Source organism: Myotis davidii, unplaced genomic scaffold (genome assembly GCF_000327345.1).
Source record: "Myotis davidii unplaced genomic scaffold, ASM32734v1 scaffold110, whole genome shotgun sequence".
NCBI classification, from domain to species: domain Eukaryota; kingdom Metazoa; phylum Chordata; class Mammalia; order Chiroptera; family Vespertilionidae; genus Myotis; species Myotis davidii.
This window is the reverse complement of record NW_006283436.1, coordinates 2,312,455-2,335,385: the sequence shown is the minus strand read 5'-3', so window position 1 is coordinate 2,335,385 and position 22,931 is coordinate 2,312,455. Positions and strand designations below refer to the sequence as shown.

General features: G+C 42.7%; 1 protein-coding gene across 1 annotated transcript in view; it reads right to left on the bottom strand.

Annotated features, from left to right (window-relative positions):
• The window catches only part of KIF5C (kinesin family member 5C), a 120,738-nt gene that overhangs the window by 38,953 nt on the left and 58,854 nt on the right, over positions 1 to 22,931 (bottom strand). Inside the window, exons 12-16 of the mRNA XM_006753601.2 lie at positions 18,813 to 19,000; positions 13,973 to 14,041; positions 11,607 to 11,813; positions 9,076 to 9,222; positions 1,878 to 2,085 (exon numbers count right to left, since the gene is read on the bottom strand). Coding sequence (XP_006753664.1) covers positions 1,878 to 2,085; positions 9,076 to 9,222; positions 11,607 to 11,813; positions 13,973 to 14,041; positions 18,813 to 19,000 — 819 coding nt within the window. The remainder of the gene's footprint in view (positions 1 to 1,877; positions 2,086 to 9,075; positions 9,223 to 11,606; positions 11,814 to 13,972; positions 14,042 to 18,812; positions 19,001 to 22,931) is intronic.

Here is a 22,931-nt window from a genome sequence, read left to right as displayed (position 1 = left end):
GGGGGGGGGGGGGGGTGGGCACTGAGCCCTAATGTTTACCATTTCTTATCTCAATTTTTAAGACTTATAAAAGGTAAACTGTAAAGCAAGCTCAGAAAGAAGTGGTATAAATTCCCCCCATAAACCACTCTAACTTATCAACTGTTTCCCCCTTGTATCCCTGGTTTTATCTATATGAACACATATTTTACAAAGTTACAAAGCCCAACACAAACACTAATAGCATTTTCATTTTCACTGTCTTCATGTAATTATACTTTTCAAATGGCTAGATTTAATAATTTTTTGGGTAAGAGCTACATAACACTCTTCCATATAACTTTATGTTATTAGTCTATCAATAAATATTTGGGCATTTTACCTTAATGTAAGAAATACTGCACTCAACCACTTCCATATAAGGCCTTAATATTTTTAATCAGGAAATGATAATGCTGTATGAAATGAAAATTTTTCATTTTTATTACCAATGAAAAATACCATACATGAAATTACTGGACCAAAGTACACTTATATTTTTCATGGCTTTTGATTCCCAAAGTGCTTTCCAAAAGGACCGACCAAATCATACTCTTTTCACCAATGTATATAAATGTCACCATCACACACTAACCTGGAATAATCTTTTAATACCTTGTTGCTCATCATGTTGGTTATAAAATGGAACCTTGATGTTTTAACTGCGTCTGTTAGATGATTGTGGTGGCAGACAAGGAGGCTGGAGATGTTCTATGATCACGTATTATTGTCACATTTAAAAGCACACCAGAATGCGGTACGCGTTTGTCTGTCTCTCAGTGTTATCTGTGGCATCACTCATGCTGACATGTATCTGTTTCCAACAAATGACTCCAGCTGATTTAATGCCTGGCATGAGGCAGGGGCAGCGCACACCAGCAGCCACAAAATCCTCACACCAAGCTCAGGTTAACAGTGGTAGGCCAGAAACCAGGCCATTTTCTGAGACCGCCTTGTTAAAATGAAAACGCCTCTCCAGTGGGAACAGAGCAGCCCCTCTCCCTGAGGAATGGAATGTGCCCGGGGCTTGGAAACCCCTTCCCGGCTTCGGGTTCAGGTACACATTGCGGGGAGTCCCAGCTCTGCCTTTCACGGGCGCCACGACTTTGGACACTACGTTTAATCATTCTTAAGTCTCAGTTTCCTCATCGGAAAAACAGAAACAAAAATAAAACCTGCCCACCAGGATTTTTTTAAAGATCAAGTGGGATAGGCATCTAAATTGCTTAGCACAGCATATGGCACACTGTCAACACTCAATAAAATGTCACTAAAAACAGTAGTGGTAGCTGTCGTTTCTGCTTTCAACCATTAAATTGGTTCTATGATAGAAATTAAACGATGAAGGAATATTGCCTTAACTCAGCGGTTCTCAACCTGTGGGTCCCACCTAAGACCATCCTGCATATCAGATAGTTACATTACAATTCCTAACAGTAGCAACATTACAGTTATGAAGTAGCAACAAAAATAATTTTATGGTTGGGTCACAACATGAGGAACTGTATTTAAAGGGCCAGAAGGTTGAGAACCACTGCCTTAACTGATAGGAGATTTAGATTCCAATCTTATCCATTTATTATATATTTATCTACCTACCAACCTAGCTGCCTATTTACTTATCCACAGATAGCAAGATAGAAATATATAGGCACGTCCTTTAAAAAGGGACTGAAGGTAATTCGAGTAACTCACAACAAAATCTTGCCTGGGTTAAGGATAAGCCTGGACCACCACTGCCTGGGGAGGCCACCGACAACTACTACACAACGCAAAGCTCATCAATACCTCCCTACGCACCACCAGCCCCGATTAGAGCACAGAGGAAGCAGGTTTCGAGAGCGCAGGTGTGAAGGGACGAGGAAAGGTGTGGCCTACCTGGGAGATGAGCAGCTGGCAGGCGGCCAGCTCCCGCTCGCTGGCGTTCATCTTCCTGTTGGAGTCCATCTGGGCGCTCTCGAGCTGCTTGCTGCGGTTCACCAGGGACTTGACCTCTGACTTCATCTTGCTGATGTACAGACGGGCCATGGTGAACTCCTCCTCAATGACGCCATTCACGTCTGCCAGCTGGGCACAGGAGGGGACACAGCTACTGCCTGTAATTCCCAGAGGTCCTTGGGGCCCCTGAAACCCGTTCACGGGTCCTCAAGAGGTCTTGGGTTCCTGGTTAAGAATCCCTAATTACAGGACCCCAAGCTGAAAATGGTCCTAAAACGTACTATACGTTCAACCTCACGATTTCGAAACCTCAGGTGAAACTTTCAACTGAAAACCTCTACTAAACGTAATCCTCAATTAACCAGTCTTTTCTTTCTAATTCATTATTAGGGTGAACGAGATAATATCAAAAGAAAAATACACTAAAAATTAAAACAAGAGATAACTTTAAGATGTGTTCCATTCCATGTCTTATGTCTTATATTCCTAGACCAGCAGAGGCCCAGTGCTTCAAAGGGTGACTCTGAGCCCCTAGAGCAGTGATAGCGAACCTTTTGAGCTCGGCGTGTCAGCATTTTGAAAAACCCTAACTTAACTCTGGTGCCATGTCACATACAGACATTTTTTTATCTTTGCAACCATAGTAAAACAAAGACTTATATTTTTGATATTTATTTTATATATTTAAATGCCATTTAACAAAGAAAAATCAACCCAAAAAATGAGTTCGCGTGTCACCTCTGACACACGTGTCATAGGTTCGTCATCACTGCCCTATAAGAACTCCAGCCAGAATTTCAATTATGTTCTCTAGAGTCTGCTATTCAGAAAGAGGAGTAGTCTAAAGGCTTGAATATGTTTCTACAACTACGGATTGAAAAATAAAAAGGATTTTCTATATAGTCCTCAATTAAACAACAACAAAATCTAATGAACAAGAAGGCGCCATTACCAAATCCACGTCTCCTTGCCTCTACCGGCCTGCCCCTTCCAGGCAGACCTGCATTGACATTATTTAAGATCACTGAGAATAACAGTCTAAGTGCCCCTTTAGGAGAGAAGAGTCTGACAGCCAACATTCCTGCATGAGCTCATGTTTGGTTTCTACATTTCAGAGCTCTACTGCAAACAAAAATCGACACAAGGTACTTGGGATAGAAACCCATTTGCTGAGATGCAAACATGCTCTTGAAGGGAAGTTGACCAAATGAGCAAAGTCACTGTGTGCATATTTTGTTTAACCACCAGAGGGCATTCTAGCACCTCAGTCCAGAACCAGCCCATGAATAGAGGCCTCAGCTCGTTTTAAGACAATGATTCTATGTTTTTTTGATGTTCCACAGTATACTCTAACAGCCCAATTTTGTCACTGATGTTTTCATTAATTCAACATGTGACTCTTGTTTCAGTAAACATTGAAGAGTTAGGAAAGGAATTATCAGCCCTGAAAATTGGTAGCAAATAGGACACAAACTAGACAGTAGGCTGAGCACCTGTAACTTAACTTGGTTCAACCTTCCCCTAAGAATTCTCCAACAGCATTAGTTACATCGGTGTCAATCAACACAACTTAGGATCTATATTAACAGCAAGAAAATCTACAAGTATCAACTTTTGCCTCCATTTTAAATTAATGGAGGTTCTTGCTTAAGCCCGTTATATTTCTGACTGACAACAATAGGTCTACTACCAACACTCCTCCTTACACATTCCCTTTATCATCCTATAGCATGGAGAAAATGAGTAAGAGAAGCCTGCAATCTTTACACTGTTTTGCTTTTCTACCTTTGAAGTGCTTAAGCCTGTTATATTTCTGACTGACAACAATAGGTCTACCAACACTCCTCCTTACACATTCCCATCCTATAGCATGGAGAATATGAGTAAGAGAAGCCTGCAATCTTTACACTGTTTTGCTCTTCTACCTTTGAAGACTGGTCAAACGTGGAACAGAGATAAGAAACTCATTCTTTAGCCTGACCAGGTGTGTCCTGCATACTGCCAGTTTCAGTGGAAAGGGACGGGAACATCCGTATCTTCTATGTGGAATTCACAATCTGCACCAGCGCCTGGTGGATAAACATCGCTGAGCCAACAGGCAGGGCGTCCTGGGAGGAGACAAACCCCTCCTCCGCCCCAGGTCTGTCCTTAGACAAGGACGCTTTCTACTCTGTGCCCAGATCCCCTGGGTACTGGGAGAATAAGAAATGTATATACAATAAGGGCTTCCTCCAAAACGATAGTTGGGTATTTCTTCTCCCAAAACCAGAACCAGAAGCACTGAAGCCTACCCTTGTCCTAGGAGAGCTAACAAGAGATTTGAGTCCAGGTCTGATGGAAGAAAACACGATTTCAAACAAATGACTTTAACTGAGAGGTTTCTTACCCCTTAAGAATTCATATATTTAGTCATGTAAATTCTAAGTTTTAAATAATTTTAGAACACTGTTATTTCAAAAAGAAGAAACCGAGTTTGCTGCTGAGATGTTATTTATAACTCTCCCGAGTCTGACAGTGACTCCAACCGTAGACACTAGACTGTGTGATCTAGTACAAATGACTAATCCAAGGAAAAAGGGCTGCCTTCACTTGGAAGACAGATGCTGCCTGCCCCTCTGCTCTGCCTACAGAGGACGAGTCACCCACACACCCACCACCTGCCCCAGGAGCATGGGCTTCTGTGCAAGGTGCCATTTCTAGGCCAAGTAAAGGTAAGTACGGTGACTGCTCACCCTCTAGTGCAGAGGTTCTCAACCTGTGGGTCGCGACCCCTTTGGCGGTCAAATGACCCTTTCACAGGGGTCACCTAAGACCATCCTGCATATCAGATATTTACATTACGATTCATAACAGTAGCAACATTACAGCTATGAAGTAGCAACAAAAATAATTTTATGGTTGGGTCACAACATGAGGAACTGTATTTAAAGGGCCAGAGGGTTGAGAACCACTGCTAAGACATAAAGTCAGAGGAGACTAAAAGAAGTAGTCAGTGTGGGTCCAACCAAAGTCAGGCAGCTAATCCATCCATTTCATGTACTCTAACCTCTATCTTATTTGTTTGTGGTTGTATTCCTGGAAATCTTTGTAGGGAACACCCAGTGACATGGTACATGAGAAAAAGAGGCAGTTCATGAATAAACCTGACAAAGTCAACACCAGGCTCATCTTGTCAGGAGCTGGTCTCATCTTGTTTTGTTGACTAAACAAAATATTGCCTGGACTCTGTGTCAAGACAAGACAGAGCTGGAGAAATAGGGGTTCTTCCATTTACACATGGTGCCGGCCTGCTACATTCTGGAGGTGATGCAGAGAAGACTCCCACAGCCATCCTTTCCCTCACACCAGTACTACAACAGGGACCTCGTGGGAACTAAAAGAACAAAAGTTCCCTCGTGGGAATTTTATGAACAAAAATACAAGATCACTGAAAATTTCCTAGATTTGCTCATTTTCTTAGGGCAAAATAACTATGTCAACTGAGTAGTCCTAACAATAAGGAAAGTGTCAGTAATAAGTGGGACCTAATCAAACTAAAAAGCTTCTGCACAACAACATCAAATTACAACCTATGGAATGGGAGAAAATATGTGCAAGTCACATATCTAATAAGGGTTAATATCCAAAATATATAAAGAACTCATACAACTCAATAGCAAACCTGAAGAATCTAATTAAAAAATGGACAGAGGATCTAAACAAACATTTTCCCAAAGACATACAGATGGTCAACTGGTACATGAAAAGATGCTCAGCATCACTAATCATCAGGGAAATGCAAATCAAAATCACCTCACACCTGTTAGAATGGCTGTCATCAAAAAGATGAGAGATAACAAATGTTGGCAAGGCTGTGGAGAAAAGGGAACTCTCATGTTGGTTGGAATATAAATTGGCGTAGCCACTATGGAAAACAGTATGGAGGTTCCTCAAAAATGAAATTTCTTAAAAGTAGAACTACCATATAGCCCAGCCACCCTACTTCTGGGTCTATAACCAAAGGAAGTGAAATCAGAATCTTATAGAGATATCTGCATTCCCACATTCATTGCTGCATTACATACAATAGCCAAAAAATGGAAACAACCTAAGTGTCTGTCAACAGATAAATGGACACAGGTGTGTGTGTGTGTGTGTGTGTGTGTGTGTGTGTGCGCGCAGGGGGGTGGGGGGTCGGGGGTTGGGTGTTACACAACGGAATGTTATTCAGACATGAGAAAAAAGGAAATCCTGCCATCTGCAATAAAATGGATGGACCTTCAGGGTTCATCCCTCAAGTGAAATAAGTCATACAGAGAAAGACAAATACTATATGATATCACATATATGCGGTAGCTAGAAAATCTAAGAACGTCAAACTCAGAGGAACAATGGTTACCAGGGGTTGGGAGTGGGTACATGGGGGCGTTATTGGACAAAGGGTACAAATTTCCAGTTATAACATGAACAATTTTGGAGAGCTAATGCATAGCAGGGACTAATATTATAGCTAGTAATACTGCATCATATACTTGAATGCTGCTAAGAGGTAGATCTTAAATGTTCTCACCAGGAAAAATAAAGGCTAACTGTGATAAAATGAAGGTGGCAGCTAATACTATGATGGTAATTATTTTGCAACATATAAATGCATCAAATCAAGATACTGCACACCTTAAATTATACAATGTTATGTGTTCACTGTATCTCAAAAAAGCTAGGGGGCAAAAGTATCTGATTCCATAATGATACATCTAATAAATATCTGTATACGTCATGTAATTTCTGAGCTGACAACGTTGAGATAACCTGGCTCACCTTGTCATCTTCCAGAGAAGCAACGTGACTTGTCCAGAGTCACATCACTCCTCCGTTTAGCTCTCACTGTCCTAATAATTAAATCAGAATTACAAGAAAAAGAATGGAATGATTAAGAGTATGATGCTCTACAAATGAGAGTTATCAATGAAATTAACCAGGGCATCCAACGTCTGGAATCCAAAAATATCTTTAAAACATCCAGTAGAGTTATTTTAAAATAATCTCAGACTTCAGATTCCCAGAGGTAAGGACTCTTTTTTTAAATGCTGAAGCACCCAGACATTCCTTGATTTCATTAGCATTTTTCATCAGCTCTATTTTAGAACTTAGCATAAAAATATCTTCCTTTATCGTTATCAGCAGCAGGCACGAACTTGCCATAAATCAATTCCATCTTCATATTTCCAAAGCCATTCAATCACCCAAACGTCAAAAGTTTATAGCTCAACACCAGTGTATGCGTCTAAAAATTCTTCTCAATCCTCAAATATAAAACCACCAAACTGGAACTTAATAGGGTTCATCCTATAGTATCTGAGAATTCTAGCTAAAATTAGATTCATTCATAAAGTTCATGCAATATTCAATTACAATAGAGGTTCAATGAAAGAATGATAGGTTTACAAGAGCTCATATACTCTAAACCCAGAGCTGTAATATCATCCAAAAAGGGCTTTCTACGTTTTCAGAAATGTCTATAAACTATGTTATTTGGGAACTCTTTTCTAGAACAATCCCAACTAAAAAGCTGAGAGTTCCCACTAGCAGGCTAATGTAGAATTCAGCCTTTTAAAAGTCAAATGGCTAAATTCAAAGATTTTGTTTCAGAGACTTGTGAGGTGGAAGTTGAGCAATACAGCACCATTCCCTGGCTTGACTAACCCACACATTTATCAGTGGCTACTCTGTACAAAGTACTGTATTATGATAAAGCTACTACAATCAAAACAGACTTTTATTGGCATAAAAGTCAATGAAACAAAATGGAGACCAGCAACAGTGCACACACTTTGTGTGTGGTGGATATGTTCGTTCTCTTACTGTGGCTTCATAAGTGTATACATATGTCAAAACTTCTCAAATTGTGCACTTTAAGTACGACTAACTTTATATCAGTTATACCTCAATAAAGCTATTTTTAAAATATGCCTATCTTATTTTTTCAATGGCATCTCTACATTGTGGCAAGCTGTTAATTTTTCTTGGCTGATAACTTTGTTTATTCTCTCCCCACCCCCCATTCCTAGCTCATGGACAACTGTATACCACCCCCATTTTCCCCCCCTCCCTTACCCCTTGCCATCAATGGCACCGATGTGCACAGCCCCAGGGGATTATTGATGGTTGGTTTAAGCCCATGATAGTAATCCTAATTCTCTACTTTCCTAGCTTCCCTTGCAGTTTGGGGTGATCATGTACCACACTTCTGGCCAATAAGGTCCAGGGAGATGTCAAGGGGACTTTTGGGATACAGTTCCCTCCTGGATGAAAGCTGGCTGCGTTTCAGCGCAGCCTGCCTTGGATGTAGTTGTGTGAGGATGTGCAGACTGGTGCTAGAGCAGCTATCTTGCTCCCATGAGACAAAAACCTACAGACATGAAAAAGGAACAGGCTAAGGAAAACATAAAGGAAACAGAGAAAAGTCCTGGATACTTGACAGTGTTGAAGCACTGCACCAAGCCACGACTTGCTTCTATAACTTTAACAAGCTAAAGAATGGCCTGAGGAATCTTGTTAAAATGCAGAGTCTGATTCAGTGGGTGTGAGTAGGCCTGAGATCTATATTCCCAACAAACTCCAAGGTGACGCAAATCATAACCTGAAGAGCAAAATTCTAGACGTCTCATACGGAGAATAATTAAATGTGGCTGTGTTTTTCAAGCCACTGTTAGAATCCTATTACTTTCAGCTAAAAGCTCTCCTAATTCATGCTGATTGGTGGGGGAATTTTCACTCTGCTGGGGTCTCATAGAAAAGGAGAAACACAAGTCTGAGACCAGAACTGTTGGTTAACCTATCTGATTCCAAATTTCTGTGACAATGGCATATAAGTGTGAGGAATAAACCAATTTATATCAGTTCAACCAAGACTTGAAGACATTTCCTATATCTGAAGGTAATTATTTTCCTCCTTCTCCTTACTCAATCGTTCACTTGGTCATTCATCAGCTCTTTGATCATCCTTATTCGAATATTACAAAGCACGTGGCAGTGGCAAGGCACTGCACTAGGCATTGGATTCTCGGGAGAATCAAGCACAGACGCCCTCGCTCGGATCACGCTGTTAGAAGAGCAGGAGAGAATGCAGGGCTGACTTACAGTCTTCACGTCGTTGGTGCCGATGATGCCGCCTATCTCCCCCAGGTCCTTCAGCAGCAAATTCAGGATCTCGGTGGCTCGCTTCTTCTGGTGGTTGCTGAGCTCTTGCAGCTGGCTCAGCTCGCGCTGTGTGGTTGTCAGTGTGGTCTGAAAACACATTTCCACAACAGATTAAAAGGCTCGCCCATCGATTTTATGCACTCAGCACTGCAATGAATAACAATATGACGTACGGTGAAGTTCTGTTACCATTTCATGTGATTTCCATATAAGGGTTCCTTTAAGTCAAACAATAGCATAGCGCTGAATTCTTTGACAAGAAGAGAAAGTCGGCTTAGCCTGATATGTTATGTCTACATATCAGATGACAATCTCCAGGTTAGTGAAATAAGTTATTAAAAATAAATAAAGCCCAAAGGAACCCTGAGGTTCAGAACGTGTACTCACATCTTCCTACCTACCAGATGTTCTGTGTCAGTTCACGTCCTCAAGGGTCTAAACATACCTGCAGGCACCCCTACCTCAACCTCCAAACAAACTTGCTCCCTGGACCACTTCCAACGTCCCATCTGACTCCAGTCTGGAAGGCCCAGAGGGGCATTAATGCGTTTAGAAAATAGCTTAGAGAAATTCTAATCTTCACCGTGAAGTTGAACTGAACATTCTTCACCTCTTTTCAAAAGTAATCAAGTTCAGCAAGATCGGCCTTCTTAATATATAACAGAAGCTCCATTTTATTGCCAAACATTAACAAACCTATACCTTTCCATCCTTCATGTGTGCTACCAAGAGGTATGTATTTTTAACTAACTAACCAAATAACTAACTAACTAACTAAAACTCTCAACATCAAAAGAATAGTCATCTTTTGGTGTCTTGGTATTAACTCAGCCAACAACAAAAAATAATTTCCCTAAATTATGGTGCTCTGGAGGCTAATACAAAGACGTTTATTCAATTCTTCCACACGCAGCTATTTTATTAGAGCACTTTTTAATGATCTTACTAAAAATGGTACTCTAAATGAGTCCAGTAATCCTTCAGTTTGACAGAAAATAAGAACTGTATTGTGAAAAATGTTCCATTGTTTTGAGAAGCAAATACCAAGGACTAGTTAAGGACCCTGTAGAAGAAAACAAGCAGAGAAAATCGAAGTCTCCTCCTTCCCTAAGTGACTGCAGTCTGTCTTTCCTTCTGTTTCTGTCTTTGCTTTGGTATTACCACCACTGGTATCACTGTGTTTTAAAATCCACAGGAGCAGCAGATCCCATCTTGGGAGGCCATTTAAAAAGTCCGCCTCATGCAGCTGAATGCACAGAGCGAGGAGCCTTTTCTATCAGCTTTACGGTCAGCAGCCTAGAGCTTCCCTGTACCATCTGCTGCTCCTCCTTGCCGGGAGGACTGGATGCTTTCCACAGAGCAGTCTGGGCACAATCTCACAATACCAGACCATTGGGCTGAGGTGCCAAGGGCAGCCATTCAGCTTCCACCCATTTTCCAAATAGGAAAGGACAAAATGGACACATCCCAGCACCAGCCACCTCGCCAAATGCTCACTGGCCCTGATGCCATGAGCTCACTGTGCAGGGCCGGCAGCATCCTTCGCTGGGAGCATCTGAGAACGAGAACACGTGCAGACTAAAGCACTGGATGGAAGCAGGACAACAAACAAACCAAACAGCGCAGGCCCGGGCTAGCACGGGCGCTGTGGGAGGGAAGGGACTTCACTCAGGAGGACACAACAAGAAGAGTGAAGTCCATTGCCTGCAGGGTCACCCACTCTCACCTACTGATTTAACAGCTTGAGATTTGCTTATTGAAACTATAGCAAATGCACAGTCCATGCTAAGTGCTTTATGTGAACTGCCACATTCTCACACCCTGAAAGAAGCATGTTATTATTGCCATTTTTACAAATAAGGAAACGAATACTCAAGACATTTAAATGTTTTGACTAAGGCTTAAACAATTCTAAAGTCAAAAGTTTAACCAGAGTCCTGGCTGGTGCGGCATCCCGTACACCAAAAGGTGGTGGGTTTAATTCCCGGTGAGGGCACATAACCAGGTTGTGGGTTCAATCACCAGTTGGGGTTCATGTGGGAGGCAATCGATCGATGCTTCTCACATCTCTCTCTCTCTCTTCCTCTCCCCTCCCCTTTTCCTCTCTGTAAAATAAATAAATAAACGAATAAATAAATATCAATTAAAAAAATTTTTTTAAGTTTTTAAAGAACTTTTTTAACCAGGATTTTTCTGGCTCCAAAGTCTGCACTCTCTTGACTATTCCACAAGGCACCCCTGTTAACGTTATAAATCTCCTGAATAGAAAACAGTTGTGCTACGCAGTTCTAGGATGACTGGATGGAAGTCACACAAAATATTTCAATTATTGGAGGATTTCAGAGAATGCATCTAAGTCTGACACTGAAAATCCATTCAGCCAACTGCCTTCCTTTATACAGTCCGTCAACAACCATGGATATATACAAGAGTGACAACCAAGGAAGTCCCCCCTGGACAAACGCTCTCACCGTTTTCTGGGCCAGCTCATCGGTCAGCTGTTCATTGGCCCTCATCTTGTCCTCCACCTCCTGGGACTTCTGGTCATAATTGACGGCCAGCTCCTCAAGGGCCTGCAGGACTTCTTTCACCTCGTCTTTGGCCGCCTCGTTTTCAATCTGGAGCCGTGTCAGCTCCTCTTGGATCTTCTCATAGTCTCTTCTTGTGGAAGCTAGAAGCTGGGAAATGAGTTGGCACAGGACTGGTGAACCTAATGTTTAAATGTTTGTGCTCTGTTCTCTATCCAAAGTAAAGTAATTTTAAAAAACAGACACACAAAAAACAAGTTGGAAAAGTGCGGGATGACGAGAACCCCTACTATATATCCAGATGCTAAATTTAAAAATAACATGTTATTTCAAAAACCTGTTTCTTCCTCTTTCTTTTCTTTCTCACTTTTTTTTCTTTATTCATTTTTGTTTAAAACTGCATAGGCTTACCTCGAAGAATTGATTACACATAAAAAATCACTATACTTCGTAGCTGCCTGGCTAGCTCACTTGTCTAAAAAAGTATGGGGGGAATCATTTCTGAGGACATAAATACTTATATGGCTTTTTAATATTATCATTATTTCACATTGTAAACTGGTAAATTTCAGAGTCAACCAAGACAGAAGAAAAGGACAACCATTAATTTTTCTTAATAGTCACCATGGACGTAGAGAAGCATACACCCCAAACATTAAATGATTTACAAGTGAATGGCTGGGCATGTAGATGCTTTCAATATCTGTGTGCCTCTTGTGTTGTTTTTTTCCTGGAGTAAACAAATATTGCCTTAATACTGTAAGAGAGAGGTGGGGAACCTTCCTTCTGCCAAGGGCCACGTGGATATTTATAACATCACTGGTGGGCCATACACAATTATCAACTTAAAAATTAGCCTGCTGTATGTGATCAAACATCTAATTAACTCAGCATTAATGCCTGGGCAGGGCCAGACCAAATGATTCTGCAGGCCTTCTATGGCTCACCGGCAGGACCTTCCCTACCCCGGCTACAGAGAAAGTAAAATATTAAGAGCTTTAACTGCCCTAGCCAGTTTGGCCCAGTGAAGGGTCGCAGGTTCAATTCCAGTCAAGGGCACATACCTCAGTTGCAGGCTTGATCCCTGGCCCCAGTCGGGGCTCATACAGAAGGCAACCAATGGATGTGTCTCTCTCACATCCATGTTTCTCTCTCTGTCTCTCCCCCTCCCTTCCACTCTCTCTAAAAATCAATGGGGGAAAAATTCCTCAAGTGAGGATTAACAACAACAACAAAAAGGAGTTTTAACTGTAACAAAAAAGAACATTTACCACAGGCAGTCGTACCAACTTGGAAATGCAAAGGACTAGAATGAGAGAAAGAAGGCAGGAAACACTAAGCAAATGAAAGGCTCAGCTAGAGTTCAGAGGAAAATCAATTAAATATGGTCCATCTCACGACAAAGGCATGCATGATCTCCCTGCCAAGGGAAGCATTTGGGCAGGGGTATAATCCTTGTCCCGGAGAGATGAAGGGGAACAAAGAGGAAAGGAAGGAAATGGCTATGGAGAGCTATATCTATGGGAAGTTGGGACTGGGGACATGAACCCATGGCACCTGCTATAATTGCATCGCCTGATTCAATCCATAGCATTTTAGCAACAAAGCAGAAAGCACCCTAAAGCACAAAAGAGAAAAAAAGTACTTAGATGGTCCTCAAAAAGAGAATTACGAACCATCTATACTTGGTAGATTGTCTCTTCTTTGCTTAGGTCCCTGTTTTGTAAAATACTTGGCAAAACGCAATGCAATAAAGACACTTACTGGAGAACTGAATGCCATCAGGGAGACTGAAAACAATTTGCCTCTTTTTTATTGTATCACATGTACTAGTATATGAATGCAGCATTTGGACCCCTTTCCACTCTGTGTTCCCTCCTCTACTTTCTAATTTTCATTTGTTTGTTTCTCCTACAAGATAGCATGAGAACATGGTGTATATCACATACCTGAGCCAGCTGATTTGCCAAGCTGAAAAAAGCTAAAATGGCAAAAAACAAGAGTGCTGAGCACTGGGTGTGAGGAATTAAAACCATCCTTGTCCACTTATCAAGTTCCCCTGTCTCTGCTCTTTAAACACAAGTGTAGCAACCAGCTACTCCTTCTCAAATCCCAGGGCTCTACCAAGTCAGACATTTATCTTCTAAATTTGGGCAAAACCAGCTTTTAAAAGAAATCTACCAAGAAATTTCCACATGATTCAGTGATCTTGAACAAATTCTTTGCAAATTAAAATTCTGGAACAAACATCAACAACAAAGAGTAATAAAAGAACTTTGTAAGAAAAAATTTATTATTATGAACTTTACCTCATCCTGATCCAACATCTGTTGCTTTAGCTTTTCAGCCAGCTGGCTCTGCTGGTTAATTTCATCATCCTGAAATGAAACATCATGTTTAATTCTTTTTGGTTAGTTATGTCATTTTTGATATTCGAGATAGTCCGATACCAGGGTGCCAGCTGTGAGCTTCCTAATAAAATGAAGGGAATGGCGTGGTGTAGTGCTTCCCCACAGAAGAGAGACTGGCTCTGGGACCTTGATTTGGTTAAATATATCTCACCCTCTTTTGTCAGCAGATGAAACATCTGGATATTATGGAAAATATAATATCCTACACATTAAACTCAACCCTTGCTCTTCCAGAAATCAGAGCTGCAGGGCGTGGGAACTGAAAGGGACCAGGAGCTCTTTCCCACAATGCAAAGATGTTAACAGTGAATCCCTAGCTCAAAAAGCAAGGCAGTGAATGTCTGACCATCTGCACTGTAATATATTCATGTCCCACATCTCGTCAAACACATCAGTGACCAAGAATGCAGGCACGTGATATGTGGGAGAGACCAGTATTTCTACTTCAAGACTCTTACTTAGAGAGACTGGAAAAATATTTACTGGAGAATTAATCTTTAGCATGAGCAGTTTTCCCTCTTAATTGGAAGTTAATTTTCTTACCGGTCTGAAAAAAACACCACAAAAGTGCAGCAACAGTAATTCTTACTTTCCAGCCTGTCACTGAAATGGGAAAGGGTCTTCCCACAGGCAAATTCGTTCTCGCTCTCATGTTCTGCCACTAGGTGTTGCTGCACAAAGCCAGGGCTGCCAGCCTCACTACCCATGCAGTCGTCTCTGCCTCTCCCTAAGCACATCTATCCAGTGTGGGCGACGCAGCTGGCCAACGACACCCGGCTACAGGAGGCTCGGTGTTCACTGTGAATGCGTCCATGAGTTCAAGTGCACATCTGAAGCACAGCCTGTGAGAACGCCAACGTGGCTTCACCTGTGCCTCTCTCCCTCAGAAACGGCAGGAAATCCTACCTGATGACACTTCTGGGGTCTAAACCCCAAGTAGAGACCCCAAGCACAGGCAGATTTAGTTCAGTATTGGGGTCCCTCTTCTTGCAGGTGCTGCCCAGTTTTCATCAACTGCCGGAGGGGAGGGGAGGGGGGACAGAGAAGGGGAGGGGAGAAAACTGCACTGTGCTCTCTACCTTTTCTAGGGGAGAAGGGAGATAAATTCAAGGGCCTCCTTGGCAAACCTTATTAGCAAAAGCTCAGTTTTCCATGGGATATTTCCAGCCTTCTTGGTCGTGCCTGTGCATACATTTAAACCAGATTAACTCATTGTCTGTCACAGCTAATGCTTTCCGTGGAGCGAGAACTCTGAAATCAATGTCACAGGATCTGCAACTCCTTTTCCTTCATGTAGCACATCTTTTGGGCTTAATTCTCTCCTCAAGGAGACCCTTTTCTATAGAACTTTTTACATTGGTGTTTCTTTAATGCGTCTGCAAAATACTCATGATTTTCCTCCCCAAACCAGATTTCTGGCAGGAGAATTAGGCAAATTACACCAAAGTGAAACTGCTAAAAATGGTACGTCTACAACTGGGAGACAATTTTATAGGACCTTTTTTCTCTTCTACTTTATAAACTTAGAATGTTGGGTACCGGGAACAAGGCTGAGTTATGTTCCTCAGCACCTAAATATTAAACAACATAAAAGACTCAGGATGTTTAACATCAGGAGTTGCCATCTTCCCCTGGGACATATAAACACCAGCTACACGTGATATAAATCACAAGAGAAGACAAATAGTGCAACAAGCGCTTTGTTCTTATCCTGTGTTCATTTCAGAGCCTGGAGACTCGGGCTTCCTCCCTGACAGGTGACAAGTGGGACAATGAAGTGATTCTTGGGGTGCAGTGAGAAGCCAAGGGCCCCTCTCCCCGTCTGGGGAGGATGGAGAACAGGGATCACATTATGAGGACAGAAATCACTGTACCAGAGACTTTTCCAAAACTACAGTTACCCTTTATTAAGGCAACTGCTCTAAGGAAGGAACACAGTCTGTTGTGATCTTTAAAAAAAAAAGTCTTAAAACTTTCAGAATAAGATGTGCTGTGTCATCTATATCTATCATATGTACATCTCGCACACCATGTTTATGCATGCTCTCTCTGATGCTATTAAGATCTCGTCCACGAGATTTTAAAGCACTTTTTAGAAAATAGTCTTGTACTTGAGTTTTCTTATCCATGAAATAGGTGAGCTGTCAACAGGTCATTTATGAAGACGCCTTTGTTGCAATGGTAAACAGTGAAATAGAAGTTCAACTTGTATTTCTACTCACACTTTATTCCTCCTCACGTATCTCCAATAGTACAGTAGCACTGGAGAGGTGAGGGGGGATGAGAGACAGTGCCAACCCATCTGCTCATCTCATAACTCCGAGGTCAGCCCACCTGTGAACCATCACCCCCCTGATACCACATATGCTGTGGCTTCTCCCTTAAGCAAACAGAAAGGGAGAAACAGAAAAGCATCTGCTCTGCACTAGGAACTTTTACTCCCCATCGCTAACTTTTGAAGTAACAGATGTGAGCCCCATGCTGCCAATGAGAAAAACATCTTCAGCGGGCCTGGTCACCAGTGCAGGTCTCAGGATTTTAAGTCACAGACCAACTCTGAAGAGCAAGATTGCCGTCGCGCAGCACTGCCTTGGGAGAGCACCTGTCCTCAGATCCCTGAAGGGACAGCACCGAGGGACAGGGTGGGCAGCTGGGAGGAGACTGTGTAGCCTTTCTCCCACCACAGTCTACCTGGGTTCATTAGAGCCGGCATGTTCCTCACTTAAAGGGTAAGGTCAACATGGGGTGAGTACTGAGCTGGGAGTCAGATGTTGTGTAATCTCATTGCAGCTCTGCAACCTACAGGTGATGCCAACTTGGGTAAATCATGGAAACAAGCTGGGCTAGTTTCTCATCTGGATCCAGATACTGTCAGTTCCACCACTCAATAATCTATGTTGGTAATCCCAACTCATGAATTCTCAAAAGTACCAAGCCACCTTCACCATCAGAAGCAGGAAGTACTTTCTAAAAGCTTTAAGGCAGTCCATGGAGATCAAACCACCAGCTATGGTGCCATCTAAGGCTGGAGCTTTGGGGCTCAGTCTTCTCCAAGATCTCTCAGCGTCACCCTGTGATGGACTGCAAATGCTAACCTTGAAATGTGTACTCTACAGGGTTTTCAAGGCACAAGCTAAAAGGAAATAATGTGACAGAAAATGTGCCAGGCCGGTCATCAGGAGGCAGACTTCAGGGCCAGCTCTGCCAGCTGCCTGCTGAATGCCCCAAGGCGTGGCATTTGCATCACTCTGAACTGGGTTCTCATTATCCCCTTTCAAAAGCTGCATTCAAAACTCTAAACTCTTTTTCAGATCAATGAAGGCACCTCGAGCAGCAAAGGCAAATGATCCCAATTCCAGCCATGGCAGGTGTCTATTCATAGAGAAAAGAGGATAGAACCAGGATATCATCCCTCATCTAAGATTATTTGGAAATTATTAAAATGAAACCAAAAATTCTAAAATGAGGAAAAAAAACACTATAGTATGTTTAAACAATAGCATTTCTTTGGAGAAATCAAGAAATTGCCTGTACTGGTAACTTATTGTTCTCATTTTTCTCCTTTTTACTTTGAGGTTTTGTGCAAAATCCCTGGGTATAAATGGAAGGGTAACAGTAAGTCAAGGGCCTAAAGGGCAATTAACCCAGTTCACACCTGTGTGAAGCACTTATTAAACATGTCACCAGAAGGGTAGGGTGACCCCAGTTTAACACTGCTATTATAATGCCAACTCCCAGAGTCACAAACTCAAAGCAGAACAAGCTTCCTTAAGGCAACCAGTCACATTTCCCTTGTAAAGGTGACACCAGACTCTGAGCTTTACTCAAAAGAGAGGCCTGTGAGATTAATGGCAAAGTTCGCATAACAAAGCTGTTTCATTCAAGCCAGAGGTGTCCCTGACCACTCTGAGCTGAACTACAGCAGAAAAGATTAAATCAGACTAAAAATATCAGCAACCCTGATGAAATGAACTGAAAGGATTTCGAATATTCCAAGGGCAGCATGCCAAGATCATGTGAAACATCAATTTAATTTCCTGTGCCTCTGGGATTCCTAACCTGATCTCCACTGGGATGAATGATACACAATGTTCTCTAACATCTCTTTTCCTCTGTTCCAACTTGTGCACTGACCTGACTGTGTCCCAAAAAGTTTGCCATAAAAAAGGACATCCCTAATCAGCGTGTTCAAACGACTTCATTCAAGAGGATGCCCTGAAAACAGCTCTGCCAATAACGTAGAAGCAATCAGACCACACACCACACTGTGGGCTCCATCACCATGAGCTACACGATTAAAGCACACACTTGCGGTTTGGGAGCCCCCACCCTTGTCCCCATGGCTGGAACCACTGTGGGAGTTCCACAGAGGTGAGGCATATGCCCAGAGAAGAAAAGGAGAGAAAATCAAACAAAGATCATGCACACTTTCACCCCTAATCCCTCCTCATGCATGACCAGCCCCAGTCCAGTTTCTAGAAGTGAAGACTGTGTGTGTATACAGGCCAACACTCCCCTCTTCCCATCAAATTTCCATGGAAGTTCCATTCCATGTGAGTCAAGTTCCCTAACTCTGCCCACTCAAGAGCTAGGCAAACACTGGGAAGCTAGACATAAACGTCAGCCTGCAGCCCTGCCTCAGAACACAGGGCTGGAAGCGGCTTCTGGTCAACAGTGCGGGGACCTGCCACCTTTAGTCTGTGCCCCAGAGCGAAGACCAGAGTCTCTGGCTACAGACCTTATCATCCAGTTGCCTGTAGAGACTGGAGAGCTCCTCGTCATACTTCTCCTTCTCCGCAGCAGAGATGCTGGCGACCACAGCACCGACCCCGGGAGCAATGTTGTCGATGATGGGGGTGTTGTCACAGGGCTCCAAGGTCTTCTGGTCCTTAGCGCTGATCTGCTCATCCTCAGGCACCGCCTCTCCTGCAAAACACAGCCGAAAGGGGTGGGGATTGAAGAAGTTCGCACGCAGCCCTCCAGGGGGAGTTCCCAAACCAGTCACTCCCATGAACAAGACAAAAGGACACATGAAGAGCTCTTATATAGAGCAATCGTTCACATTCTTTCCATTTGACAAGAAAGGTCATAATTAATTGACCAAAACTGGTTCCACCACAGAAACTCTTAACTAACCCAACGTGCAGCAATGCCCAGAACTGTCAGCTACACTTTATTTCTGAGGAACATGCTGGGGCTTTACTAGAATCATGCGCTCTCTAGTGACTGACTCAAAGGGAAACGGACCTCTGAGGCATCCTAATTACCAATTAATTAGGTTACTGTTTCGTTAATGGAAACAGCCACATCAAGGAACAAATTCGCCATTGTTTAAAAGAACACTGCAGGGCCCAAATTCCCTAACTTTCAGCTCTCTGAATCCAAAGCAGGTAGCCAGGGACCCAGGGACCCAGGGACCCAGGGACCCAGGCTGGCTCCGCACAATCACACATTCCACCATCAGCCCCTCTCTCCTGCAGGAAGTCGGAATTAACTGGCTCCACTGGAAAGTTCAAACAGAATAATTTCCTGCAATGCCAGGTTTTCCCAGGAAAGAAAAAGCAGCCAATCTAGAGTATCATGCAGACCTTACATACTACTTCTCAGTCTGCAGATGGTGTTGTTGGGCTTTCGAAAGAAGCATTACCAAGTCTGACCATGCAAACTGAGGAAAAAGGTGAAGTTCTCAAGCTGGCCAATGGCTATCCCCACCAAGAAAATCACCTGGCAGAGATGCGCTGCATAAAAAGGATGCTATGAAAACCATGTGGCCCAACGGAGTCTCTCAAATATCTTTTTGGAAAGCAAACCAAAACCAAACATACTTTCCCCATCACACTGTTTACCATCAACTTCACACTCAGTTTGCTACCATCAGTGAGTGTCTGCAACGTTCCAAGCCTCACTCCACTTAGCCCATAAAATGCATTTTGTGGAAATTCCCCAGGAAAACTGCTCTGCGCCAGAGGAAAGTCCTTAAAAAACACACACACACTACAGAACTGAGATCCTAATCCGTAGATTCATAAACAATATAAATCATGCCTCCAGGAACCCACCTGAACACTGTATACATGATCTCAACATAAACAAAGCACTTTGTGATGTGTAAGTTTTGCTGCTGAAGACTCCATTATCAAACTGATAATCACAAATGGCCTCCATACCAAATAAAATTAACACGAAATGATTTCACTTATATCACAGTTCTGTTTTAAGCAGAAACTTGAAGCAAAACCTAGAATCAACTATTACTTTGTTGAATATAAAACTGAGCCAACCCTTTTTCCTCCTAAAGCTCAGCTAGACCCAAACCTTTTCCTAAAATTATTGACCTAAAAGCAAAACCAGAATATCAGAGTAGCCTTTGAACTGAACCTGAACCAGATCAATATTTCATTCAGTTTCAACCCTGGTTTAAAACATCCACCAACAACCTTAGTGTGCTGACTGAATTTCACCCAATTAAAGGACTTATATTCTCTACAGCCTGCTAAACCCCCGGCCATAAAAGCAGTACCATGTTTTAGTTCTTAAGGATTTTTTTTGCTTTAAAAAAATTGTACACACACACACATCATTTCTAACCACAGTGTATACACTAAAACTTGACATCCCTACCTCCCAATTTCTCCCTCTCCAGACGAAGTCACCACTAACACTTTGGTAAATGTCCTTTCTCTGCTTGGCTCATGACCGTATCTCTAATTCTTCAATTCCAGCTCATGAAATTTGTGAACATGGCAAACTAGTGCAGTAGGAATTTGATCTTTCGGCTTAAAATGATGGTGAATTCTTAACTGTGCCAGACCTTAAACCAGTCGGATGTTGGTCATATTACCCATAGGCCAACTCATCCCAAGTCCAGAAGTGAGATACAAAAATATCTGGAAGAGACACATATCCCTGTGTTATTTGGTTCCAAAAGGCCATAGAGGCAGTGCTCTTATAAGGCTGGTGTGAGCTAAGGAGCTGCCCTGTGTGTGTTTCAATTCCTTGGGGCAGGCAGGAGCCAAGAATGAAACTCCACAACCTAGCACCAAGTCACCTGCTCCAACTAAAGCCACAGGTTTCACCGCCCCTCCTCCAGGAGCTGCTCCAGTCTCCCACCCCATCTCCCAAGGAGGAATCAGAACAACACCAAGTGCCAGGTGGTCCCAGACGGGAGAGGTTCAAGCTCACACACACTGACACCAGGTCCCTGAAAGGTATCAGCCACTGCATAAATGTTTCCAGTGCTTGTCGGGACACTGAGCCACACTGCTCCTTTCACAGACTAATTAATCACAGGACCACCGCCTGCTTAACCTCCTGGCTTGCTTTTTACAAAGGAGAGGAAATGATAATGCCTCTGATACAGCATTGTTCTAAAGATTAATTAAAATAGTATCTGTACAATACAAAAGATGTTATTATTTAAAGTCCATCTCTTAACCCTCCTCTCCCTGACAAATTGTCAACTCTTTTAGGCTTTGCAGATAAATTACTATTTTTAGTTATTCTGAGATTAGTGTTTCTGGGCTCTTCACAATACCTTTGTGGTTAGAGCTCATTTCCAAAATTAAAATGCAATATATCTATGCAAGCCTCTTTCAGGTTTACTTTCATTGTTATTATTAAGACACATTTGAAACCTACAGCAGACTTTCTGGTTTCTCTTGACGAATTCTCTGAATCGAAGCATCAACACGTCCCCCGCAAAGCTCCATCTACACAACGAGCCCTTCTAAAGGTCAGGCAGTCGGAATTATTTTTTGCAGCAGCCGTTCGGGCCAAGGAGAACAAAGCAACACGCAGGAACAAAAGCAGCAGGCATCGGTGGAGAGCACAGCTCCTGCCCGGAGAGGACCCGGGGCTGGTGTTCCCAGCACCACTGCCCTTCAAAGGGCCGAGAAAATGACTTCCAGAAGCGTCCCTGGTAACTACACTGTCCGGCTCACAAACACGTCTGGGGATTATAAATTCCCAACTCTGTGCACGGCCTGACACTAGGCAGTCTGTCTCCATGGCAATCTCACCACCGTCATCGAGAAGATCCCTGCACTGCAGACCGCTCTCCCCAGAAGCCCCCGAGAGGTGATTAAGGAGTAACTGATTGTAACAGGAAGACAGCTGCGAACAAACCCCGAGAAATAAGGCCCTAAAATCTGGTGGCGGGAGAACAGAAAAGGACTACCAAATGAAGATTAGCACCTATTTTATTTTTATTCTCCTTCTTTGCATTAAAAGCAAATTTCTCTCAGTTTATCCCCTGAGGCTTCCGGCCTATCCACAGGGAAAGGGCTTGTAATATTGTAAAGACCTGATTTTTTTGAACGAAAGCTCCCCTCCCCCTCCCCCTAGCCCTTCCCTCTTTAAAGAAGCACTCTGGCATTTCCTATTGTCAGCTGTAATTACCTCTAAGGACTAAAAAGATGTGTGTGTACACAGAGCACTGACTTGGAGCGCACCTGTGAGGTTTGCAGAGCATTTTAATTATAAAATGAAACCCCCCAGAGGGTACAGGTAATATTCCTACAAAAAGTAGAAATCCATCAATTGCAATAAACAAGAATAACAGATTAATCAAAAATTCCTGTTAGGGCTATTAGTTAAAAACTCCAAACCAGGCTTTTTGATTTTGTGTTTATGAGAGAGAGAGAGAGAGAACCATTAGACTGCCAGTAATTCATTAAAATTTCACATGTGAAATGGCAACGAGCTAGTTGTCCTTTTCATAGGTCGAGTTCCTGAAGCCTGTAAGGACACAGGAAGGTAACTGCACTCGCTAAACTCCAGGGCAGGTCGAGCTGGTCCCTCCCAGCTTCTCCAGGAATCCACAGAGACCTGCAGTTCCGGCGTGGGGGGGGGGGGGTGG